Raw genomic sequence first — 25,304 nt, 5'->3', positions numbered from 1 at the left:
AGAGAGAGAAGAAAGATTTGTACTAATAGTGTATGGATAGGATATCATGTCTGCATCTTATACTATGAATACTATGAAGACAACAATATGCAATGCATTAATTATTTGTAACTGTCCTACTAACCTGTTTTGAAATCATCTCATTGCTATTTGTTTCTGAATAAAATTAATAATTTAAAAAAATTGTAAGAGAAAAGGTTGAAGCTTTGAATGAATCCTTAGACATCAGACAGGAGGCAGAGGATTTGGCTGGAGGGGGAATTGGAAATAAGGTACTTTTAGAACCTATGAATTGTCAAACTATCACTTTCTGATTCTGCTCCCTGGGGTCTTGGGCAGCACAGTTTTTGGAAGCTCATGACTTGTCAGGCATCTGGGTACTTGGCCAGTCAAGAGATTTCACTTGTCAGCTTCTGCATCCAAGAGCACTCCTGTCTTGAGCATCCTGAAGTGAGAAAGGCAGGTTTTCCAGGGCTTGCCTTGAGTCTGCCACAAGCCTCCCATGTCTGCTTGTGGACTTTCTGGAGTAGTGGAGGTTAAGGGTGCTAGCAGTGAGCTCTAGACTGAGATGACATGACTGGGTAGATGCCAGTGTGGGACAAGGAGTGAGGGGTGGGGATTGCAGAGGCCGCAGCAGTGGGGGGAGTTGCAGTGCAGGATAATCTCAGGATGCCCGACTGCCAGGGCCTGTCTTGCCTGCTCATCTACTTTTAGATCTGTGGTTTTTACTTTTATGCAAAGAAGACTCAACCCTCAGAAGTAATGAAAGATTGAAGCAGACTCTCAAGAGCTAGTGATGTCTGCAGCTTGGATGAGAAGTTGTTTGTTCCCAGGCCCACTTCCCAGGTCAGGGCCCAGGCTCCTTGGATGTGCGGAGCAGGTTTCTGAGTTTGTAGCTTGCCGCTTTTAGCCACGAAAAATAGCTAGGTGAACCCATACCTTCGTAAATAATTTTGTTCAGAAAAATGACAGGGCATGACATAGGAAAGGCACTAGTCTTACTCTAGGATTAGGATTTGTCGTGGATTAGGGTTTCCCAAGTGTGTTCTTGTGGACAGCATTCCCAAGAAAGAAACTCTGCGAAAGAAGGTTGTAAGGTTAAACAAGTGTGAATACACCGTGTCTGGTTCCCAGCGCATCCCTTGTGTGTGTGTGTGTGTGTGTGTGTGTGTGAGAGAGAGAGAGAGAGAGAGAGAGAGAGAGAGAGAAAGAGAGAAAGAGAGAGAGAATAGTACTGAAAGCTTTAAGAGGTCTTCTTGCTGGGAAGAAATCTATTTAAGTTTATTTAACCCAGGCTTTCCCTAGTTTATTTGATTGTAAGTTCCTGTAGCATTAGTATTTCATGGACTGCACTATAGAAATTATGCCCTAAATACCCTCTGCTGCTATTGTGATTTGTCACTAACCTGCAGGTGTACTATCAGTGCTCTTTCTAGCCTGTTTTGGGTAAAGGGCATGGAATCCTCAGCAGCCACTTCTGTCAGGTTCTCATCTTCATTTTATCAGCTATACCTGGCTGTCTCCATCAGCCCCAGGATAGCCTCAGGATGGTCCTGTGCTGCTCTGTATTTGTTAGAGCTCTGCCTTAGAGCTGGCCATGGGAAGAATTTCTCAAAGTGTGGTGAGTGGGTCTGGTGTCCTTGCCTGGGTGTGTTGGTGGACCAGGCCTGAGAAAGTGGACATGTGACCTGGGTGAGTCCCTACGCAATGCTTAATTCTCAGAAGCTGAGCTTGGTGTTCAGGGAGTTTGAAGAAGGAGGAATGGCCAGGAGTGATGAAAAGGTTTTCACTGGTGAGGCTGGGATAGCTCGAGTAAGCACAGAGGGATGTGGAGGCAGCAGCTGGCTCCACGGTCCTTCGAGGCTTACCCAGGTTCCAGATTTGGTGGCTGGCAGCAGGGAAGCAGAGGGCAGCAGAGCTGTCTCTGGGACAGGGGAGCTGTCTGATGCTGGGAGCATGTGGGAAGGAAAGACGGCCAGCTTCTGGAGAACGTGTGTGACTCAGGGATGCATGGGGATGGGGGAGGAGATGGCACTGCCAAATGGAAGCAGGAGGACTCGAGGTTCACACGCAGCCAGTCACATCCCCTTCCCAGGCTGCTGTGCTAGCACCAAGCCCAGAGCAGCTGGTGGGGCACTCCCATCTCTGTGCACACTCAGCCCGGGCATGCAGACTACCATGAGCTGCCCCTCCCCCAAGATCCCCAATACTCATTCAGTATTTTCATTGACAGAGACATCCCCATGAAGATGGGATAGAAGACATCAGGGGAGGGGGGGAATCTTTATGATTTGCTCTCCCTCTGCATGAGAAGGGAGGGCTTTCAGCCTTATATCCTACACCACCAGCCTGGCTCTGTGGGGAGACAGCAGAATGGCTTTGTCCTTTCCTCCCCCTTACCAGGTCTGCTATTCTTCTCTCCCGCCTAGATTCTGGAATCTGCCAGAGCACACATTTCCTTGCATGGCTAGTGACAACAGCTGGCTTGTGTTTGTCATGACAGTAGTTACAGAATAAAATCTGGACATGTGGGATGCCTGGGGCCTGGGAGAGTGGTGATTCCCTTTCTTTTCTCACAGTCCTCCCCTTGTGCATGCAGCAAGACCTCCCAGCGGGAGTCAGGAGGCTGGATTTGAGTCACAGTTCTGTTTTTCAAAAAGACGCAGGGAGTCCCTCTTCTACCTTCTGAAAAATACAACAGAAACAAGCTGCATCCATTCATTTGACTCAGTTTGTTTCCTAAAGGCCTGTGCTTTGCAGTCTTGAGATGCTGTATCTTTATGTGTCCTGTAGATGTGGAAGCATAAGAGAAAATAAAGTAGGAGAAAGCAAACTACTACTGACTGCATGATGACATCTGAGTTGAGTATTAAAGTAAAAGGGGCTTCACATGGGAAGAATGCTTTAGTTCTTAGGGGTTCCCCTGTGACTCAGTTGAAAAGAGGTTCTAGAGTAAGAGGGTCCAGATGTGACTTCCGCAAGGCAAAAGACAGGTGCAGCTGGGTCCTTGCCAAAGCAATGCTTCCCACTCCAGGGGCTTGAACAGTAAGAACGAGGTGCCTGCTACTGCATTAATCATGTTTCTTTCATCCATATGCAGCCCTTGTTAGTTCCTGGACTTTTCTTTGAATTCACTCAGTACCTAGAGCACCTGCTGGATGCCTAACTCTGATACCTACTGGCTCTTTCTCTCTCCTGAAGAAGATGCTTCTTCATGGACCTGTTCCACGTGGTTACTTTTCACATGCTAAGGACCATACACTGTCCTGCCTGCCTGCTTGCTAATACAAATCCTAATCACACCGGGGTTTGATAGTTTGTATGTTTATGTACACAGCCATCTGGGAGGCTGCGTCCCTGTCTCTTAGGTGAATCTATTCCTTAACTTCTCCTTTCCCACGCCATTTGAGTACATGATCCTGGCCACCATCATTGCTAACTGCATCGTCTTGGCCCTGGAGCAGCATCTTCCTGAAGATGACAAGACCCCAATGTCCCGGAGACTGGTATGTGCTTCTTTCCCTTCCACCCTTTCCCCTCCTTCTTCCTCTTCCTTGGTTCCTTTCCACTTGGGTTTCTGGCCTTCTCTTCCCCTTTCCTCCATTCCTTCTCTGTGAAGAGCTTGCTCTTTGCCAAGGACAAGGTCACAGGAAGCCCCACTGGGGCTTAGGAATAGGACAGAAAGGCCTCGCAGACACGTGTGTGCACCACATGGGAGCCAGACAGGAAGAAAGGGCAAGCACAAGGCCATTTGCTGTGTTCCTCTTTCCCAAGGGATTTCCCAAGTGAGAAGAATAAGAGAGGGCAAAGGAGAGAGGGCCAAGGAAGCGCTAAGCCTTTTGTGTTGGTGATTGCATACTCGCTAAATGCTGACGTCCACACTCTCCCCAAAGAAATGATTCACCTGTCTAATGTATTCTCCCTGAGGAGGGCAAACAAACTGCTTAAAATACAAATGTGTGGGTGAGTGGCTCTGGCCTGATTACCTGGCCATGAGCACTCTGAATTTTTAACTGATGTGAAGCTCAGCAATGGAGAGGCGAGCTTCTTCAGGGCAGAGCCATGGGGGTCCTGTAGCAGAAGGAGGTGTAGTCTCTGGTGTGACCCCACACGTGTCTGTGTCTATAGTTGGCCCCCTTGCTCTGTGTATTCTACGAGTCACAGTAAACCTATAGCCCCAGGTCTTCCTTAGTTCCTCACTACCCTCACTTTCTACCTACAAGCACACAGGAAGTGGTCAGAGTGTGCCTTTGCTTGTGTCTATGGGGAACAATTCTCTTACTGGTGCTCTTCTTCCTTATGCCCACAGGAAAAAACAGAACCATATTTCATTGGGATCTTCTGCTTTGAAGCAGGCATCAAAATCGTGGCCCTGGGCTTCATCTTCCACAAGGGTTCGTACCTCCGCAATGGCTGGAATGTCATGGACTTCATTGTGGTCCTCAGTGGGTGAGTTCTCTTCCCTGTACTCCCTCTTCATGTGTGTGTAGGTGTAGTGGCACATACTTTGTGTATGCATATGTGTATTCATTCTGGCTGGTGCAGGGACATTGGGGTGGAAAGAACAGACTGTGGAGTAGATACAGAAAAAAATGCTCACGGATAAGACTCCCTCTGGGGTGGGACCACAGAAGACCCATCTCCTGAGGCTTGGGAATGCCCCATGGAGATTCTGGTGGTATTAGACAGAGGGTGTGGAACTCCTAGGCAGGTCTGGCTTCCTATTCTGTGCTGGGCTAGATTGTTGAACCCACACTTGCCTGGGGAGGGAGCCTTTTCACTTCAGCAAGCAATTGTCCTAGCCTGAGAACTACCCTCAAGAGATGAGTCAAAAGATAAGGTTGAAGACAGTTTGTGTTGGGCCCTGGAGAAGACCCTGAGCCTATTTTCTAAACTGATCACTAAGACTCGTGTTCTGACAATAGGATTTTTAATGATTTACATACTTATTAATAGCCCAAAATTGAGTCACGTTAAAATATTTGGCAATTCCTTGGAGAGTAACATAGTAATACTATTATGGGCCTGACCTGGTGTCACAGGGCATATGTAGTGCTGGTACATTTATTAAATATCTGATAAAGCATTCTTTTGGTTATACCTACAGTGAAGGACATGGGGCTGACACAGCCCTTTCACAGCAGATATGACGAGGCTTGGCTGCAGTGGCAGTAAGCGTGCCACGCTGCATTTCTAGGCCTTGGTGGGTTTTGAATCAGGTAGCTACAGGGGAGGGAAGCAGTACAGTGTGGACACGGCAGTTATGAATATGGTCTGGAAGTTCCCTTCTGCCTGGTCAGTATGCAAAGCTAAAGAGCCAGGAGTATCTCACAACTTTCTGACTGACCAAAAGAAAGGGGAAAAAGAGGAAATTTTCCCAAAGAATAATTGAGTGAGATAGGAAGTAGCTAAGTCTTTGAGGGATAAGGGATTGGGGACTGTTGTCTTGTGGAACAGACACAACTCTTGTCATTGACCTTTATGCTAATTGCGATCAAGTGGAAGAAAGAGTGGAAGGTATAAGGGACTGGAGCAGAGCTTGTCAGCAGCCAGCACCTTGGATGTATGGGATGGACACCTTAACAGGGGTGACTATTCATGTTTAAAATCATGTGTTGCCTTATAATGAGATTTTCTGGAGGTTATTTTTCCTACCAAAATTCTGCGATGGGACTTTAAGTATGATTTAGTACCTAAAGGTACATTTTGTACACAGTATTATAGGAGTACATTGTTGTAGAAAATGCAGCATGCCTGGGTGATGTTTTAAATGTCTCTAAAATAAATATGTACTGTATAAGAAAAGGCCCAAATGGGAATCTGAGTCACTTAGAGATGTGATGATTCTGTCTAGAAGCACAGTGCTGTGTAGTGTAGAGTAGTATTTGTCAAGATCGGTCCTATTCAAGACTATATGTGTCAGAGACCAGTTGAAATTTTTTGTCCAAGCTTTTAGTTTGAATAATGATATGTTCATGAAAGGACATACAATAATACTAAAAATCAAAAGAATAAGAAAACCAGTTCACTGCTTAAGAAAAATTCTTGATTATTTTCGACTATTTTTTCCCAGCCCTGTAATGCTAAACAAGCTCTTTTTAAATGCCTGTAATTTTGTTGCCTTTCTCAATATAGCATGTGCCTATCACATGTTACTTATTCCATAGTTTGGTAAAAATTCTGTAATGACTGATCAGCAGTTTGTTAAAGAGATGCACATAGCTTGCTTCTTAGTTTTGTGATATTTGACACTTAGATTGCTTTCTGTCTTTTGCAATGATAAATAACCATTAAAGATGCTCAGCATACATCTTTTGGCTGTCACATGTTACCAGCTATTTTGACAGTTGAAGTCAGTGAAACCCTCAGTATCCATAGATTCTGTGTAATGGGTTCAACCAAGCGTGGATAGAAAATATTTGTGGAAAAATTGTGTCTGTTCTGCTCACACGCATACTTTTTGCCATGTCATTACTAAAGAGTACAGAATAATGACTGGTGATGTGTATGTAGCATTTACATTGTACTGAGTATTATAAGTCATCTAGAGATAATTTAAAGTATGTGGAAGGGAGGCTGTGCACAGGTTGCCGGCAAACACTGTGCCATTTTATGCAAGGTGTCTGGGCATTGCATGGTCTTTGGTGTCTGCAAGCGGTCTTGGAACAGAACTCCTGAAGATAACCACAGACAGTTGTTCTTTACAGGGGAATCTGGCTGTTCTAGTGTGGGATCTGGGAACTCTGATGGGTGAGAGGGGGTGGAGGAACCAGACTGCTTAACTGGATAAGGAAGAACTGCAGCAACTGTAATAAGGGCTGCTAATGCTTTTGAAGGAGCAGATTTGAGGGCTTATCAGGGGCCATTTGCTGACATGACCAAGAAGGTCCTCCATTCCTCTCCTGGATGTCCAGGGTGCCTCGATGGGGTGCAGGTGCTGAATGGGGCCAGGTCATTGGTTCTGTCTATAGTGTCTCCCTAGCCCTCTCAGCTCCCTTTCTTAGAGGTTCTTCAGGCTTTTCTGCCTTCAAGGATAGCCCTGCAGGCCCATGCTTTCCATCTGAACCTAAAGATCTTTGTCTTGTCCCCTCTAGACTAATTGTTAGCTGTTTTCCAGGCAGCCATAGATTTCTTTCTCTTTAATTCATTCATATGAGAACAGGTGCAGGTGAAGGGGTGATACTCAGCTCCCTGCTGAGGATTGAGGCTTGTGGTTCTAATCAATATTTTGTCTTATTCTCAGATTGGGTGTTCATCTACATTGTATTGCTTCTAAGATGTGAACCATCTCTGAAATCAGCCTATGTCTTACAATAGTGGTAGGACAGAGTTCAATTGATGGCATTTTTTCTTTCTCTCCTAGTGATACATTATATTATGGTGCACTTTACAATTATTGGGGTCTCAGAGTCAATGGACTGTATTGTAATACCAGCCTAGTGAAGCAGGCAGAGCAGACTTCAGAAATGAGCCAGCTAGTACGCAGGGATATTAAGCCATTTGCCTGTGTTGCCCATTTCTCAGGAGATTCTGGAGGTCAAACTGTACACTTTAACCCAGGGCTGAAATTTACCCCTATTCTAGGGACCCTACCCCAAGCCCCACAGTGTTCACCTTTTACCTTCCTGCCACCTGCACCCACAGGAGTCCCTGCTGACAGCTCTTCCTTCCCACCTCATCTCCAGATGTCACCTGGCATCTTACTCCTGTGCACGGGACAGATGACAGGTGCAGGAACATGACACAGTGCTCAAGGCTGCGGCTGCACAGTATCTTAGCTCTCTGAGTTAGAGGTGGGCAGGGGTGGGGTAGGGTGAGGTGAGGGAGAGGGGAGAGGCAGGTGGGTGCTGCAGTCAGACAGCTGGCTCAGCACAGACCTTTGCTGAGAGAATGGTGATGGTGCCTGGGCCACCTCTGATCTTCTCACCTTTAGTATGCTTAGTAGGTTAGGGTTGTTCATGACTTACAAGATACATTTATGCATAGTACTTCATCTAATCTTCATAATCCTCTGGAAAAGATTGTCTTAGCACATTTTCTGCTGGTACAACAGATTACCTGGGGCCAGGTAACTTATAAAGAACAGGGGTTGTTTCTTATTCTTCTGAAGATTCAGAAGTCCAAAAGCAGCACAGTACTGATATTTAGTGCCACATAACATGATGAAAGACATCACAGAGTGAGGAAACACACACAAAGGGGTGAAGGATCCAAATGGATCCCTTTGTTAGGAGCCTATGACCTCCCATAACTAACCGACTCTGTTGAGAATGGCCTGAATCTATTGATTAGGGTGGTGACTTCATGGCCCCGTGACCTCTGAATGGTCTCGTATCTTAATACCACTACAATGGTAATTAAATTTCCACATGAAGCATCTTGTTAGTGTATGTTTATCTTATATAATAATTGCAGTCATCTTGGGAAATGGATACATATACATATTCAGCATGAGTTTTGGAGGGGCATTCAAGCCATAGAAAGGATTTTATTTTCCTTACTTTACAGATAAAGCAGCTGAGCTCCTCAAGGTCATGCAGCTTGCTAGGGGGCACTTGCTCCAGGACTTGAGCCCACATGTGTGACTCCAAGCTCCTGACCTCTTTCCTTCCCATACTGTCAGTCACCTCACAACCTCAAACTCTCCCAAAACTCTGAGATCACATTCCTTTGACTTCTGGGAAGCTGGTGGAAAGACAGAAGGGTGTAGTCAAGCAAATGATTTCAACTTAAAGCTGGGACTGCACACGTGATTGGAAGAGGATCAGAGCCCAGGTGTCCTTCCTAAGACTTCTCTCTGGCCTTCAGATACAACTCCCTGCTCTGTAACTGAGAGAGCATGTTAGATATCTTTCAGCACAATGTGGTGTGATGCATAAACTTAGATCTGAAGATCCAACTGATCTCTTATTAATTGGCTTATTTGCTTGTTTATCCATCTATTTATTTATTTAGCAAAACTAGTATTGTTAAATGCAGAAGTAACTGAGAAAAACACATTTAAGTATTCTCATTCTGTTGATAGATAATAGAATTTTCTATTTCTTAACAAACTTCTATCTTATAGAACTTGGGATTTCTTCTACCATTATAAAAATTCAGGCAATGCTGTTTTTAAACACTTCTTGGCCAACCTGGAGTATTCCAAATTATTTGAAGTCTCTATTATACATTAATCTTAATAATGCACTGTGGAACCTGAAGTGTATGGCTCCTGTTGAGGTATGCCAAGTGTCATGCTTCTGGCCAGGGCTTAAAAAATGCGAGCTGTGTTGAGTCACTTTCTCCAACCTCAGAATGTCTTGTCACCCATTGGACACCAAGATGCATACTGAGGGAAGCCTGGGATGGGCTGGGGAGGGCTTGTCTCTCCTGTGCTTTCCCGTTGGTCTTCCTGGGGCTCCCTACTACAGCTGTGTCTGCCTGGCTCGCTCACATTCTGATCACTGTGTTCTAAGGAAGTGAAAGATGAGACCTCACTCTTTGGCCCAATCAGAGATATTGGGATTTTGGTCCTCAGGGGCCCTTTACCAAGTTCTCAGTGCTACCTCTTGGGTACTTTTTCCTGGATGAGGGGGCTGAGGTGAAACCCAGCACATGCATTGGACATATATTAAATGTTGCCATACGTTGAAGTCTATGATGAATGGCATGTTTTATAAAATAGTATGGATAGTCCTAAAACATTGTACCGTAAGGCCAAATTTTTAAATTTCATTATTACCCAGGCCAATTGTAGAGGTGAGGGAACTAAGGCACAGGCAATTTAAATAACTTGCTCTTGGAACAGTGAGTGTTCTCTCTCTATTCACAGTTTTGTCTTCTGTGGTTTTAGTTAACTGTAGTCAACTGTGGCCTAAAAATATTAAGTGGAAATTTTCAGAAATAAATAATTTATAAGTTTTAAATTTCTTGCTGCTCTATGTAGCATGATGGAGTTTCAGCCATCCTGTTCTATCTCTCCTGGGGTAGAAATCAATCTTCTATCCTGTGTTTCACATTGTTTATACTGTCCACAAATAGTGCCACCATCCTCTCTGTGGTCAGATCCACCTTTGTGGTCCCAAAATGTTTGTGTTCAGGTAACCTTTATTTTACTTAATAATGGCCCTGATATTAGCAATTTTACCATGACATATCATTTTAATTGTTGTATTTGGTTATTATTGTCATTAATTTCTTATTGTGTCTAATTTACAAGTTATATTTTATCATAGGTATGTGTACATGCCTAGGAGTAAACAGTATGTGCAGGGTCTGGCACTCTGTGCCTTTAGGCATCCACTAGGGATCTCAGAACAAGAGCCTGCAGAAAATGGGGCAGGGTAGGTGATCATTCGTGATAAAGCCAGAGTCTGAACAAGATCTTGCTTGCTTTCAGGGACTGGGCTCCCTGCCTGAGTCACGCTGCTGCCCCAGCTCGGAGATGACACTCGATGTTTCTGAGCAACGCAGCCTTGTCGTCTTATTTCCCTTGTGCATCCTTAGGCTGAGACACAATATTGAGAAGTGTGCTGTCCCTTTCCATTTAGGAAATCCTTCTTTCAGTTACATGGTAAAGTGCTGGTGGAAATACATATCTTCTCTGCATGCAGAGCTCTTCATGTATGGTGATGCAGTTTATTTCCCCATCAAAAAATGAAAATCAGCTCATACATAGCATGCTCTGCCATCATTTTTGCCAGTTCTGCAGTAGGAGATGATCTGTTTTGTTTATTCCTTAACTATGGATGGAAGTTCTGGGGAGTGTCTGAAATTCTTTCTTTGTCCAAGTTGTCACCCAGACCCAGGCAGTTGCTAGAGATATTGTTGGGTGCACCCAATGTGCCAAGCACAGTGCTGGTTATAGGTAAATTGTAGGTGAGTTATGGAGTCCCCACTATGGGGACAGTGATGGTATGCGTCATTCACACTTAGGAAAAGGGCATCCTACCTAGCTCAGAGACACTTCTCAGGGAAAGCTTCTCAAAGGGGATAACCATAAATGGAGAGAATGAGGTTTGAACTGGGACACTTTGCTGGAAAAGGAGGAAGAGGAGCTTTGCTGGGAGGAGGAGGGGGTAGGGAGCACGGAGCTAGTAGACACCAGGATGTGTTTGGGAACCTGGCAAGTGGTACACTGGAAAGAATTCCTGGAGAGGACTGTGTGTGTGTGTGTGTGTGTGTGTGTGTGTGTGTGTGTGTGTCTGTCTGTCTGTGTGTATGTCAGCCTGGTCTAGCTGAGAGTGTGTACTTGAACCTTGGAGCCACAGGGGACCTCTTAAAGCTTTAAAGAAAGGGTGAAAAGGGAGTGAAATCCTAGTTCTAACTCTATTACGGATGCTGCTTAAGTTCTTTTTGTTTCTCCTTTCCTTTCCTTTCCTTTCCTTTCCTTTCCTTTCCTTTCCTTTCCGTTCCGTTCCGTTCCGTTCCGTTCCGTTCCGTTCCGTTCCGTTCCGTTCCGTTCCGTTCCGTTCCTTTCCTTTCCTTTCCTTTCCTTTCCTTTCCTTTCCTTTCCTTTCCTTTCCTTTCCTTTCTTTTCCTTTCCTTTCCCCTGAAATCACCTCTAAGAACAGGCATGGAAAAGAGAAGGCACACTCTCCATGAGGCAAGCTGCAGTTTGGGAGAGTGTGCATAGCCAAGCAGAGAGGAAAGAAAAAGGAAAATGGGGACAGGGGAGAGAAAAGCCAAGGGAATGCTGCAGCAGAGCTGGGAGCTGCCAGTGTGCACCCCCCACTTGTCGCCAGTGGCACATGCAGAGTGGTTCAGCCCGCAGCCTGTTGGTAGGAGGACGATATCTGGAGCTAAATATATATCAATAGGTATTTTTAGAGGGTTTTCTGTAAGGAGGCTGCCCTAACATATGAATTTCCCTAGCAGCTAAAGATCGAGGAAAGCACAGCTTTTCCTCAGGGAGCACTGTCTCTCTGGTGCTGCGGCTGTGGGGGAGGTGTTGCAAGTGCAGTCCCAGGGGGCCCCCTGCCCAGTTTAAATCCCTGCAGGAACAGTGTGATAGCTTGGTGTATTGTATAGTGTCTGCACGCCACGGAGCCCAGCAGAGTTTTACAGGCCTATTTTTGACTCACCCTTTCTGTTCTAGGTGGGTGAGGGGGTGTGGGGGGAGCAAGGACAAGATGAGCAGAGGGAGGAGGCAAGGGGGCTTGTTATTTTGGAGATAGGGAAACTGAGGCTGGATGAAGAGACATACTGGGCTTGGAGCTACCCAGCTGTGCTGAGGCTGGAGACTAGGAATGCTGTGCCTTGATGTGGGGAGTGGGGCGTTCTTGAGTCCTTAGGCTTCACTGCTCAGAGCTTTCTGCTTTCTCCTTACCTCTTTGTTCATTTCTAGCTCCTTGGGGGGGGCACTGCTACTGGGCACATTTCTATTTATCAGAACATTGTTTCAGTTCCAGGTGTGGTCCAGGGAGTTGGGTGGCTGCTGGAAAAGATAAGATTAAACATGCAGAGTTTTGTTTGTCTGTTATTACCACTTCTTCCCAGAATACTGAATTTCATTTCAGGGAAAGAGGTAGGAAAGAAGGCAAAATATAAATTTTAAAGGGTCTTTTGTAGCTCTGTATGGATGACAAACCCAGAATTTTCGGGGAGGCTTCCAGTGAGCACGACAGTTAATAGTTAATGGGCAATTGAGTTGGAATTATTCCTTGGATAGTAGGTTTTTCTTGTGTATTAACTTGATTTTCCCTTCACACACATTTAGATGCACATTGGTTCACTGAAAAGACACTTATTAAGCACCTACTATGTTCCAGGGTTAAGACATTAGCGTCTCATGGTTTCTCTTTCCCGAAAGTCTATTTGCCACCCCTGCGAATAGGAGCACAATCTAGGAAGAAGAAATTGGGGTCTGAATCAGCTTTGGTGTCTGCGAAGAGAACAAAGAACGATGGGAGCCTCAGCTCACCCACCCTGGGGTAGGTTGTAGGTTCTCTGATTTCTGTCACAGAAAAAGAAGTAGCAAGATGTATCAGTGAGAGGAATAAAGAGGCTTTTGTAGACAGAATTAAAAAGATCATGCTCACAGATTAGCCAAGAAAGATGTGCATCGTGGTCTGGTGCTGGAGTTTTTCTGTGGACATGGGGATGTCTATAAGATGGGTGACCTAGGATGTGCATCCTATGCCTGTCAGGCTGTCTACTTGGTGGCCTGGGCTAGGGTGCAAGCCCTTGGCGTGGCCCTGGAGAGAAGGATCCCTTTCTGCTGATCCTCATTTCTTTGATGCTACCTCAGTGGGATTTAGGATGTCTTTTCCTTGGCTTACCTTCACTCTAGGCGATTTAGGGAGAGGCATTGTGGCCAGGCGCTTTCCCAGGCGGGCCACCCTGTGCAGCCTGGAACTCTCATTCATAGACAGTTAAATGCATGCACTCTTAGGAGTGTTTGTAGAAGAGGTGTGTGTGTGTGTGTGTGTGTGTGTGTGTGTGTGTGTGTGTGTGTGTTGGGTGAAAACTCCAATGCCTGTCTGCACAGCCAAGGTGGACATAGTATAAGTGTCCATTGTGTAGGCTTCCGAGATAGAATCGAGGACTAAAAGCATGTTTATATTTCGTTTCTGTGGATGAACTGTATCTCCTCACTTGGGTAGAGATTTGTGCACTGTGCATATGTTGTAAATATAGCCCACAGTTAACTGTAAGTGAGTCAGTGTAAGATGTGAGAATGCACTGGGGCTCCTTAATATATGTGTCATGGAAGTCCAGAAATAGATATGTTGAGTACAGAGTGGTTTTCAAAGGGAAGAAGTGAGGTGGGATTGTACAGATGTTGGGAGGAAAAGAGGGTTGCTGCTCTAAAAGAGATGTGAAGACAACGGTAAGTTACTAAAGCTCAGTTGTGGGATTTAGATTTGGGAGGATAATGAATTTGCCCATGGTTCCCTTATTATTTTTTCGAGAAGAGGAAATGGAGTCTCGAGTAGCTAAGCAGCTGGCCTGGGATCCTGTAGGTGAGATGTGTGAACTGGGGCTCGGAACCTGGTTTGCACAGCTCCAAGAAGAGGACCTGTTACAGTCTTACTCACAACCCTTGGCAGTGAGAATCTGCTGCTTGTTGGTTGTCGTATTCAGACCAGCTAGCTGGTGGTGTTGAGAAATGAGATGATTATTTGGCTGAAACACACACACACACACACACACACACACACACACACACACACACACCCCTCCCTTACATAGAAACAGAGTTTAATTTAGTGGGTTGGATGATTCAGGGTTCTGGGCTCTGGTCCTGGGTCCATGCACATTCCATCTGAGATCTACTGACAGTAAACTACCTTTGCTTCAGTTTCCTTTATAAAGCTTCATTTATGGCCAGAAAATAACACTTGCCCCAGCTACCTCATCAGGGCTTGTAATGAGCATGTAGAATAGTGACCACTCCCATTTTCCTGGGAGCCTGTGTCTTATTTTATTATTTTAAATGCCTTCATACATCATAGCAATGCTTGCATATATAGTCAGGTATCACTGAGTGATGGGGACAGGCTTTGAGAAGAGTCTTTGCCTCTAGGTAAACAGGATAGAATATGCTCACACAACCTAAGAAAGACTGTGATATCCCTAGGCCATATAATGATATGGCTCATTGTCATCAGTGTAGTCCATTGTTGACCAAATCATTGCTATGCACTACATAACTGTATTGTTATAAATGCAGAGACATCAAACAGACATTGTCTCCATCTCCCAGGTGAGGAGACCAAAACTCAGAGGCTGAGTCAGGAGCTGGAGGCCAACCAGCTTCCAATCAAGGGATTACATTGGTGCTGTGCTTTACTTATTTTTTGAAACCAAGCCTTGCTGTGTAGTTCAGGCAGGCCTTGAACTCAAGGTGATCCTCCTGCCTCAACCTCCTGAGTGCTGTGGTTATAGGTGTGCACCATCATACCCAGCCAGCATTGGCATTTCCATTCTGTTACCACCAATTCTACAGCCCATGCTCTGCCTGCTGTACAGCAAACTTACTCTGGGAGTATGTTACAAGACAGTGAAGTATAAACACCAAACTCAACAAGCAGCAATCTCTTCCCCCCAGGACGGGGATATTGTAAAGATAATGTGAAAATGCACCTAAAGCATGCTGAGTACCATTTTAAAAAGTACATAAGAATTGGAAGCATGCAAAATGATGGGCTACGGTGGGCCTCTCTCAGAACAGCTTTTTATCTCTGTAGTACTTGGTAACCAGAGAAATGAATTTCACTGAAACTTCTTGCAAATTCTAAAACTATGACTAATTTTCAATTTTCTACCAGTTATCATTTTGTGTCAAGACAGATATTTATTCCAAGTTGAACAAGGGACATATCTTATTTCCTCTTAGTAATAGAACTGATTTTTATCAACACTGGTAAAATCTTATACAGTTTAATTATTGACAAGAACGGCAAAGACATTTCAAGAGTAAAGGTTGAAACAAAGACCTTCATTTTTAACTTTATTAATGATAAACTATTACGTCTTACATCTTTGCAACTTCTGTTTTTGTCTTCTCTTTGTCTCAGTCTTCTGTTTCCTCATCATCTTCCCACTTTTCCTAACACACACACAAGGTCAAAGGGCCTGCCCTTTTCCTCCCCACTCTGGATGTGAAGGAGGAAGGCTGAGGAAGAGGCAGATCCCTCCCTCCTTTATCCCTCCCTCCCTCCTTCACTCATTCCTTTCCTCCTCCTCCTCCCTCCCTTCTTCCCTCCCTCTGTCCTTCCTCCTTCCTCCTTCCTTTCTTCCCTCCTTCCAGTCAGAGAGGCTGCATACAGACCAGGGCTGAGCTCCAACTTCTGCCTGTCTTTCATTTCCTTCTTTCTTGGCTGCCACTCATTTGTCAGGAGCCTGGATCTGTGTGACAGGATGGCTGGCAAAGGGCATAAGGCCATGACTTTTCTCCCAGACTTCCAACTGTGGGACAGTGAGTGGGAGGCAGAGTGACAAGTGTGGCTGCCTCACACTTTAGGTAGCATCTGCAATGCATTTGTAATGATTTATGTCACCTAGGGAGGTGCCCGCATCTCACCCCCTCCTCTTCAGGGCCCCGCTGGCCTTGTGGTAGCTACCTCGAAGTCCACTGGTTTGGCACAGGAGAGACTGAGACTCAAGCTGATCTGAATCGGAACTGGTTTTAGGTATCTTTGCTGTTGCGGCTTAGTCAAAACTCTGACTGAAGGGGCAAGAGCCAGGACAGTGCATCTCTGGGACTGGGCTGGCCTGCCTGATAGCAGCATGGCATGGTGGGCTAACATGGGGAGGACAGATGTGGGAGGGAAGGCTTTCAAACACTGTACTGATTAGTAAGGATACAGCAGTGGACAGAGATAGTATTTCTGTTGTTTTAGAGCTTGCTGTCTAGCAGAGAAGATAGACATAAAATTAAATTTAAATTTAATGGAGAAGTGTTAGGGTGCTAGGAGAGCTTTTAATTGTAGTTCTAACCTAATCTGAAGGGGGGATGCTCAAGAAACCATTAATAAATGGAAACCCTCTGATACATTTAGCTAGGGTAAGGAAAAAAAGAAGGAGGGAACAAGACAAAGAGAGCTTTAGGTAGAGGGGGCACGCATATAGGGCTGCAGATGGGAGAGGCTCTGGCAGGTCTGGAAAACAGGAGGAAGGCTAGGGGCCCTGGTGACAGTGAACTGAGGGAGGGTGGAAGGGGAAGCAGGTACCACATCCCTCAGGACCCTACCTCTATGTATCTCTGTGGTGTTCAGTGGGAGGCCATTGAGTGGGTCCAAATAGGACAGTGAACAGATTTGCAGGGGAGGGAAGCTGTTCGACAGAAAGAAAGAACAACTTCCTCAAGTGACTATCTGCTCAGAATTTGGGACTTAGCATTAACATCCTCAAAGAGCTCCTGTCTACTCTCTTGCTTCCTCCTTCAAACGTTGGCCCTCAACTGTAATTTTGTGCACCCCATTGGAACTGCACCAAAATCCAGTCTATAGACCTTGTAATCTAGCCCATTACATTCTAAAGATTTGTTAACTGGCCGTGAGTGGAGACATAGCTCCTACCCTCTGAGAATACGCTGTGAGCATCTCCTGCCGATTCAAATAAAGGGTATGAATTGATGGGTGTGTGGGTTTTTATTTGTGATGTTCAGTAGAGAAATTATTTTAAAAATACTTTGCTGAGAACATTGCTATATGATTATTATGATTTTTATTTTCCAAATAGAACAATAGTCAAAAGATCAAGCCAACCCACACACTTGTTTATGGGATGTTTCTCTTTTCCCTGTTCCTTAAGCTCATGACACAGCTTGTTGCTGAATCTGGAATCCAAATTGGACTCTGGATATTAAGCACCATAAATGTAACATTTGTGACTTAGGGGCTCCTGCTTGTGGAGAGCTCGTAGTGCTCTGTAATTTGCCTCTACCAAACTCTCTATTTGGAGAGGGAAGCAGGCCTCCCAATTCCCCAAGTATTATGCTATCCTAGGAAAAGGTCACCCGAGTGCATCGTTTTTAATCAAGACTGTGGTGATAGAGGAAGAGAGGGAGTCTCACCCCAAATTTGAAGTTTAATAGGTAGTAACTTCAAGTAAAGAAGAGGAACTTCCTTTATTTCAGCTATCTGCCCTCCACACCCTCACCCCTGCTCTGACTGATCTGAAACCAAACTGAAAGTAGGCACCAAGAAGTTATCCAAAAGCTCAAAGTTTTAGAATTACAGACTTATGGCAAGTTAAATCAGAACAGATCTCAGGGATCTCTAATGCTTTCAACCTATGGGCCATGGGTTTTGGAGGCGCTGGGGGTTATTACAGTGGATAAACTGATCCACCTCACCCGGCACTAACCGTTCCCAAGGAATGCTTTCACAAATATGTCTCACAGTATAATTTGTTTTCTGAAATGTGTGGATTTGTTGTGGCTTATAAATATAAATGCATTTAAAAACATCGTTGAATAAGTAGTGGCTTTTTTCTTTCGTAAGTCAGCAAAGCATAGTAGTGAATGATTTGCTTTGTAGCAAAACAAACATAAATTTATAACTCTTCTGTTTACTAGCGCTGGTGGGCAATAAATGTCCCAGCTTTTGTATACCTCCATGTCTGCATTAAGAAGAAGGTGGGGCAGAAAGCAACAGATATTCTAAAATTCTGCTGTGGACTCTATTAATTGCAAAAGCTTCCTAGAAGGTGCAGTGACATCAAGACGGCAGCTGCATAACTGGGCATGGTGGCGCATACAAAGGCCCTGTATTCAGTCCCTGGTACAAGGCATGGTGTGTGCACCTGGTTTTGCTATCATAAAAAATTGTATCTTGCTTTGACTACTGCTTGAGAGAAGACAGCGATGTTTCTATGAAGAGTATCTCTGTACCCTGAAACTCACCTATGTGTACATTCTTACCAAGTTAAGATTTTGCAAGGGAAACTGAGCTTGGAAAAGTATAATTTAATGTCTGTGATGGTCTTTCCCCCCGTGGCCCTACTGGCACAGGGAGTCTTGGGGTGTGGGTGGGAAGAGGTGGTTGGTGCTCTTTCATTAAACTTCTCTTGATAATACACCATTTCCCCTCCCTCCAATCCTGCTCCCATCCATCTAACAAACGATCATACATTTATTAACTGCCCAGTAAGTGACAAGTGCTGCACCAGATGCAGACTATACCAGTAATGAATAGAACTTGTTGTGGTCCTTGTCCATATGGTTAGGAAGGAATTAAGAAGTTTGGTCTGATGTTGCCTGGACTGCACGTGGTCCTGTGAGGGTGTGGTAACTTCACAGAAGTGTACCTGTCATCACCAACACAAATTACCTTCAACGGATCTGAAGACTTAGGTGTTGTATAAAATGGAGCTTGAACTTTAGCTGGGCTATTCAGAAGCCACTCTAGGCAGGTTTAACTTTTTGGAATTTCATTTATGCAAAATATTAAAATACCTCTCAGAAAATTGATATTGTGGACTGAGTAGGGATAGATGGTGTCACCAATAACCACGCCGTTTTCAGGGGGTTAGTAGCACAGGTTTATCTCATGCTCGTTAAACAGACTGATGTATTCTTAACAGTGTTTTTGGCTTTTCTCTAATTGGTAATTTAGAGACCTAGGCCCTGTGATTCTGCTGTCTGCTCGATTTCAGGATTTGTGTCTTTAAATACAGGTGGTAAGAAAGAATATAAAGAAGATTTTTTTTTTTTGTAAATAAAAGATGCACATAATTTCTATCCACATCCCATTGGCAAAGACGTTTACATGGCTCAGGCTAGTTGGAGATCTTGTTCCTGGCTGGTGGCTGCTTCCCAGACACTACTTTACCCTGTGGAAAGGAGAGAATCCGTTCAGGGGAAGAGAGAGCAGTGTTTGCATTGTCAATATAAGGGTTAAGTAAGAAAACGTACATAAAGTCTCAGACATGCAGGAACTATATAGTAAATGTTTTAATTATCAATAATATTTATTGATTCAAGAAATATTTATGTCTACAAAACATTTTCCTAGGCAGTAGAGCTAGAAAGAAAAATAATCAGATAACTTCAAGGAGCTTGCAGTCAGCTGCAGAAGTCTTACGTATTTAGGCACAGAGCCATTGGATGGGAGAAAACACGGTGGAAATAAGTTTGTTCTGTTTTGTCCCCTTGGCTTTCTGTTGGTCCGTGTCTCTCCTTTTATTGAATCCTTGACATGTGGAAGGTCCACTGGTGAGCTGTAAGCAGGAAGCACTAGAGTTCAGTGAGAAAGGTGGAAGATCACTGGGAATTAGTTTCCTTTTGTTGCGGTATAGCAAGTGTTGATACTTGGTGCTAGCTACATGCCAGTGTAAGTAGCCATTGAACCCTCTTGCCACGTCTCCCAAATAAGTGTTTTAGTATGAGAAATAATGAATTTGTTTCATATGTGTTTGGGTTTTCTCCCCCATTCTTCCAGATAGCAAGTTCAAAGGTAGGGAGCTAGCTGAGACTATCAAATGCCCGTGTTAAGATGGATATTACTGCTGGTTAACATCTGTCAAACTGCAACCTCTGTGGTCAGTAGGACAGAGCACCAGAACCCAACTTTAGAGGGAAAACTAGCTTTTCCATTTAATAATGTCTTTTGTACCTTTGACTTGTACCAAGAAGGTTGAGGAGTTAGAAGTTTAGTTATGAACTCTGTGTAGCTATAACTCTAATCTATGGATTAGAGTTGGAAGCCAAAAAATAATTGTCATGGGTCTTTGCAGAAGGAATTACTCTCCTTGTGGCTATAGTGTTGGAATGGTCCTTGGAGGTGTCAGTTACATTGCTTCTTGCTGCAGTTTTTCGGCCTGCATTCTATCTAGGGTTCTGCAACTGGATCTAGGAAAGTGGTCCTTTTTTTGTTTGCAAGAGAAGAAGCCACTTTGGTGCCCTCTTTGGGACTCTAAAGGAAGAAGTTTTTGGAAAGAGTTTGCAAATGATTCAGTCTCCTTTTTTTTCCCTTGTATGACTCTAGACAGGCGCTCATTAGTCCAGCAATGGTCCTCCTTTCATGAGTCTGGTAAGGAGGCAAGAAGGGAAAGAGGGGGCCCGAGAGCTGGGATCCACTGAGAAGTCAGGACTGCTGACTTAACGGCTGGTAGTCAGTGCTATTGACTGCATTGAGCTATTTTTCCATTTATTTTTCAAAATAATCCTATAAAATGAATATTCTTATGACCACTAGATGAGGAATCTAGGGTTCTGTAGTTGGACATAATCTGAATGTGTCCTCAGAGGTGCATGTACTGTAAACTTGGTCCTAGTACTGGGATGCTGAGAAATGATGGAACTTTCATGATGTGCGCCTAGTAGAAGGTGTAGGTCACTGCAGTTCCTGTTTTTGCAAGATACAAGAGGCTTGTTTTGTGTTGGTACTGGGATCAAATCCAAGGTCTTGAATCTCTGGAACTGTGAGCTAACTAAACTTCTTTCTGTTATAAAGTTCCTGGACTCAGGTAATTTGTTATAGCAAAGGATCAACACATGAAGTCTAGCTGCAATTTTCCTTGTATCACACTGCTAGCTGTTAGTGTAGACAGGATTCGACTGAGGTGTCTGGCTCTAGAGCCCATGCTTCAGCCATGACACTACATCACCACCCCTGATTTTTACATCCTGGTGGTTGCCTACCTTGGATTTTTAAAAATTCATGATGCATTTTTACTAAGAAAGGTGAAAGGATATTTCTGTTGATATGTCAAAATCCACCCAGGCAAAGTATGAAAGACTCTTGTCTTAGTTACTAGGAAAGTGCCTTTTATTTTAAAAGATGAAAGTGATTAACATATTATTGAATTTTTTAATTTTTTAAAATTTTAGGACAGCGTCTACAGGGTCTCCCTACATAGTTCGGACTTGAAGTGATCCTCCTGTTTTCAGCCTCTCACGTGCTGGGATTACAGGTGCACACCACCACGCCCAGTCTCAATTATCTTCTCAGCGTGCCCCAGGGGCGGGGAGGGCACCGCATACCTGGGATATTGAATTTTTAAGTTTCATTGTTTTTAGATCGAATCTTTCCATGAATTCCAATCTGAAGCAGGCTGATCAAAGCCTCCCCAGGTTTTAGGATTACATACTTTTGACCCTGGAAATATTTTAATGTTACTCAGTTGGCCTTTGAAAACAGGTTAGTGTTACAACAGTAGCCCAGAACAAGTTATTTCACCCTTGGGTCTCAGCATTCTCTTGGGGAAACCAAAGATTGAGACATTTGTGAGCATTTCAGGAGCACTAACTGACGCGACACATATAGAGCCCTTTGCATGCAGCAGGTTTTTTTTTTTTTTTTGTGGAACTGGGGATTGAACTCAGGCCCTTGTGCCTGCCAGGGAAACGCTTATTCTACTGAGCCATTTCCCCGGCTCCCACAGCAGTTTTTTTAAGAAGTAGTATCTATTACTTTTTCCAAGTTTATTGATAAGGAAAAGAAGGCACAGATTGAGCAACGTTGAGTTACTCTAAGTCTCTCATAAATTCTTGCAGCTAGGATTAAGCTGATATATTTGTATTTTCAGTCTATTGTTAATTGTATTGGATGATGCTGGCATTTATTTATTTATTATTTATCATTTATTTATTATGAATTTGGTCTGAGGTCTCACTGCACAGTTCAGACTCTAGTGATCCTCCTGTTTTCAGCCTTTCCACCACACCCGGACTCGGTGGATGGCTCAGCATGCCTAGGGGTGGGCCCAGCACAGCATGTAGTGCTGGGGATGGAACCCTGGTCCCTGAGCTTGCCTGAGCAGACGCTTAGTCCACTGAGTTGTCTTTCTGGCTCTCACATGGGCTTTTATAATGTACAAAATTTTGATAAGGTATCTTTGTCTATTTGGACTGCTGTAAAAAATATCATAGGCTGGGTATCTTATAAACAGCATAAATTTGGTTCTCAGAGCTCTGAAGTCCAGGAAGTCCATGATCAAAGAAGTTTCAGTATCTTTCAAGGTCCTTTTCCTGCTTCCTAGATAATATCTCTCCTCACATGACAGAAGAGGTAAAGGAGCTTTCTGGGGTTCTTTATAAGAGCACTAATTCCATAGAAGAGCCAAATCCTCTGGAAAGCTAAGCAACTCTTCCAAATAACCCACCTCCAGGTACTATCATACTGGTGACTGGGTTTAAACATATGGATTTTGGGGTATACAGGTATTTAGTCTGTACTGCAGACTTCCATGTCCTGGAATCACTTCTTTGATATGTATCCACAGCTCTCAGTCTATGGAAGATGCAGGTTTCAAAGTATAGCTGAATAACTGTATTTCCTTGGTATCGGTAGACTAGGAGCAACAATCATGCCAGGCTGGTGTATGGCGGCTTCTATTTCTCTCCTTACCTGTTTTTGAATTCTCATTCCATTTCTTGTTTTAAATGTACCCATTCCAAGAAAGCACTCCATTTTATTTATTTTCTAATTCCTTGTTTACTTTCTGTGCCTTCACACTTACATAATCAAAATCCTATCATCGTTCTATGTTGTTTGTGTTGCTTTTGGTTAGTTATCTGAGCTTTCCTCTTTTGAGAGAACAGATCAAATTGATATTTATTATCATGTTTCATTGCTTTTCTTCCTTTCATTTATTTCATTTGCCATTCATTAGACATTATTACTATTTTTTTCATGTTTTTATTTCTTATTTTTTTCTGTATTGATGATAATCTCCTAAATTGGCTTCCTGTAATTATCAGGGAAATTATTAAATTCTGTGATCATGATTCTACTTTATATCTTTAGAAAAATTTTGTTTCCTAGCTCTACTCCTTTGTAGGCTTATATTCATGCATAAGGATACTGCATGTTGAATGTATGACTATGCGTACCTTATAGTTGAGAAGTCAAATGCAGTCAATCCAGTGATAAATAGCGTGTTGCAGCAAAACCCCTACCCAGTCCTAAGTTGATCAGGTCTGGATAGTGGTCCTCATTGGTGGCATAACTATAGACCTAGTAGCCTTCTTGACTTTTACTTTAAAATGAGATGACTATCCTAGCTTACAAAAGGGGTGAGGAAGTTGGAAGGGTATTCATGAAATTTTCTGACACTTTTGTTGCTGCTGGGAACTTTGCCTGTCCCCTTCCTTCCTTCCCTTCCTCACAGCATGAGAAGGGTCATGGAGGTACACCAGGCAACTATTTGTATTCACTCCCCGGTGTTGCAGAGGAAGGAGCCCATTAAAGTTTGTTGATACTTCCAGGAACTAATGAGCTAGAGGGATGAGATGGAAGAGAAAAGAAAAAAATTAAGTGAGAACAATAAGAATTTTGCAGCTGTTCAAGAAGATAGGTGCAGGCTTAAGGCTTGCCACCTGTCCTTCGGTGTGGCTACCTATGGATCATAGCTATTCCTGCATCGAATAGTTCCCCTGTATCATCTGTGCTATACACCATCTAGAGCAGAGGTTTTGAATGTAAGCAATATGGTGGATGTGTTCCCTTAGCAGATTGTTTTCTTTATTAGTGATTTTTGTTGAAAGGATTTAAAGGTCTTTTCCTTCCATTCACTACAACTTGTTTCTATACACTACTCCAGGATTGGATCTTACTATCTTTCTCTAAGTTGCTCCAATGTTATCCTCCACCTCCATTAGCATCCCTAGTCCCTCAACCCTGACCAATTTGGCCTTTTCTTTGCTTGGATAATCCAAACCTGAGAATTTACTGGGGATAAATTTTTCCAATTCACTGATCTGGCTGGCAATGCCTAGCTCTGGGTGAGAGTTTAAAAAGTAATTTGCCATACGGAGCACAGTGACTTAGTCCTTATTTTACTGATGATTCTGGTCTGTTGTTTAGGAGCAGACCCATTTTCCCATAGGGCAAATGGAAGACAGTCTCCTCTGTATTTATGTAAAGGGAAGCAGGAAGGTTTAATGTTTAATGATTTTGAAAAGACAACTCTTCTTTTAAATTTATTATATAGTAAAAACAAAAACAAAAAGGGCATTAGAAAATTTGTTTTTTAGTTTGCTTTTTGTAAGCATAAAGAGACATCCTACAGAAGGTTACTTCTCATGTTACAATTTCTCTTTAACTTTTTCCTACCTCTTTGACATCTCTTTGAGCAGGAAATTTTGTTTCCTACAAAATGAGACACTTTCCAACATCATCATTTCTATCTGTGGAGTCAGTATCTTTTTAGCTTGTAAGGAAAAGGCTTTCACCTGACTTGGCAATGGCAAGGTCTGCTCTAGGCCCAGCCAGACTCACTCAGGAGACGGGCACGATGTTTGCAACCCCAGCCGTTTCATGTATGTGCAGCAAGCAAGCTTCTATGCACAGATTTTAGAGCTGGAACTGCTTCCTGTGGTATTACAAGTTTGTATATATGAGCATTTCACCCCAGGGAAAGAGCCTATTGCTTTTATCAAGTAAGTCCATGACCCACATTTTCGGACCATTCTGTTAAGGAATTGCTCAGCTTGAGAATTTATTTGAATTTCATTGATTCCTGTCCTTAGACTTCTGTGCTATGTTTGATGTCTTTATCAATGCTCAACTATAGTTAGTCAGCAAGATCTTATTTTTCTTTCTGTGTCTAGCATGTGTCCCCTTGTTAGGATCATGAACAGATCTGTTCCCTGCAAGAGCATCATATCTTAACTCGGCTTTGTCCCTGCTCTGGTCAGTTATCACATGATAAATTTACAAATCTTCTTTCCTCACCTCTCCTGATAAAGACCTTTTGACAAACTTTTCTTTCCCTTTTGATAGACAAGAAAAGAACTTTAGTATGAAGCATCCAAGTCATGCCTGAGCCAAATCTCTTCCTCCTCCTGTGCAGAGGCTCTTTGGCTTGTTTGTCTCATTGTTGTCCCCAGTGCTCCATACCAGCAAGGCAAGGGAAACTTTGTAATGGCT

The 25,304-nt window shown here is 43.6% G+C and overlaps 1 protein-coding gene across 3 annotated transcripts in view; it reads left to right on the top strand.

The window, feature by feature from the left end:
* Cacna1e (calcium voltage-gated channel subunit alpha1 E) overlaps nt 1-25,304 on the top strand; it is a 325,607-nt gene that overhangs the window by 24,206 nt on the left and 276,097 nt on the right. For all 3 annotated transcript variants that reach the window (XM_004643428.3, XM_004643429.1, XM_004643427.1), the window contains exons 2-3: nt 3,401-3,506; nt 4,310-4,449. In XM_004643428.3, the coding sequence (XP_004643485.1) occupies nt 3,401-3,506; nt 4,310-4,449 (246 nt within the window). The remainder of the gene's footprint in view (nt 1-3,400; nt 3,507-4,309; nt 4,450-25,304) is intronic.

This window comes from Octodon degus, unplaced genomic scaffold, assembly GCF_000260255.1.
Source record: "Octodon degus isolate 3935 unplaced genomic scaffold, OctDeg1.0 scaffold00176, whole genome shotgun sequence".
NCBI classification, from domain to species: domain Eukaryota; kingdom Metazoa; phylum Chordata; class Mammalia; order Rodentia; family Octodontidae; genus Octodon; species Octodon degus.
This window is presented reverse-complemented; position numbering and strand designations above follow the sequence as displayed.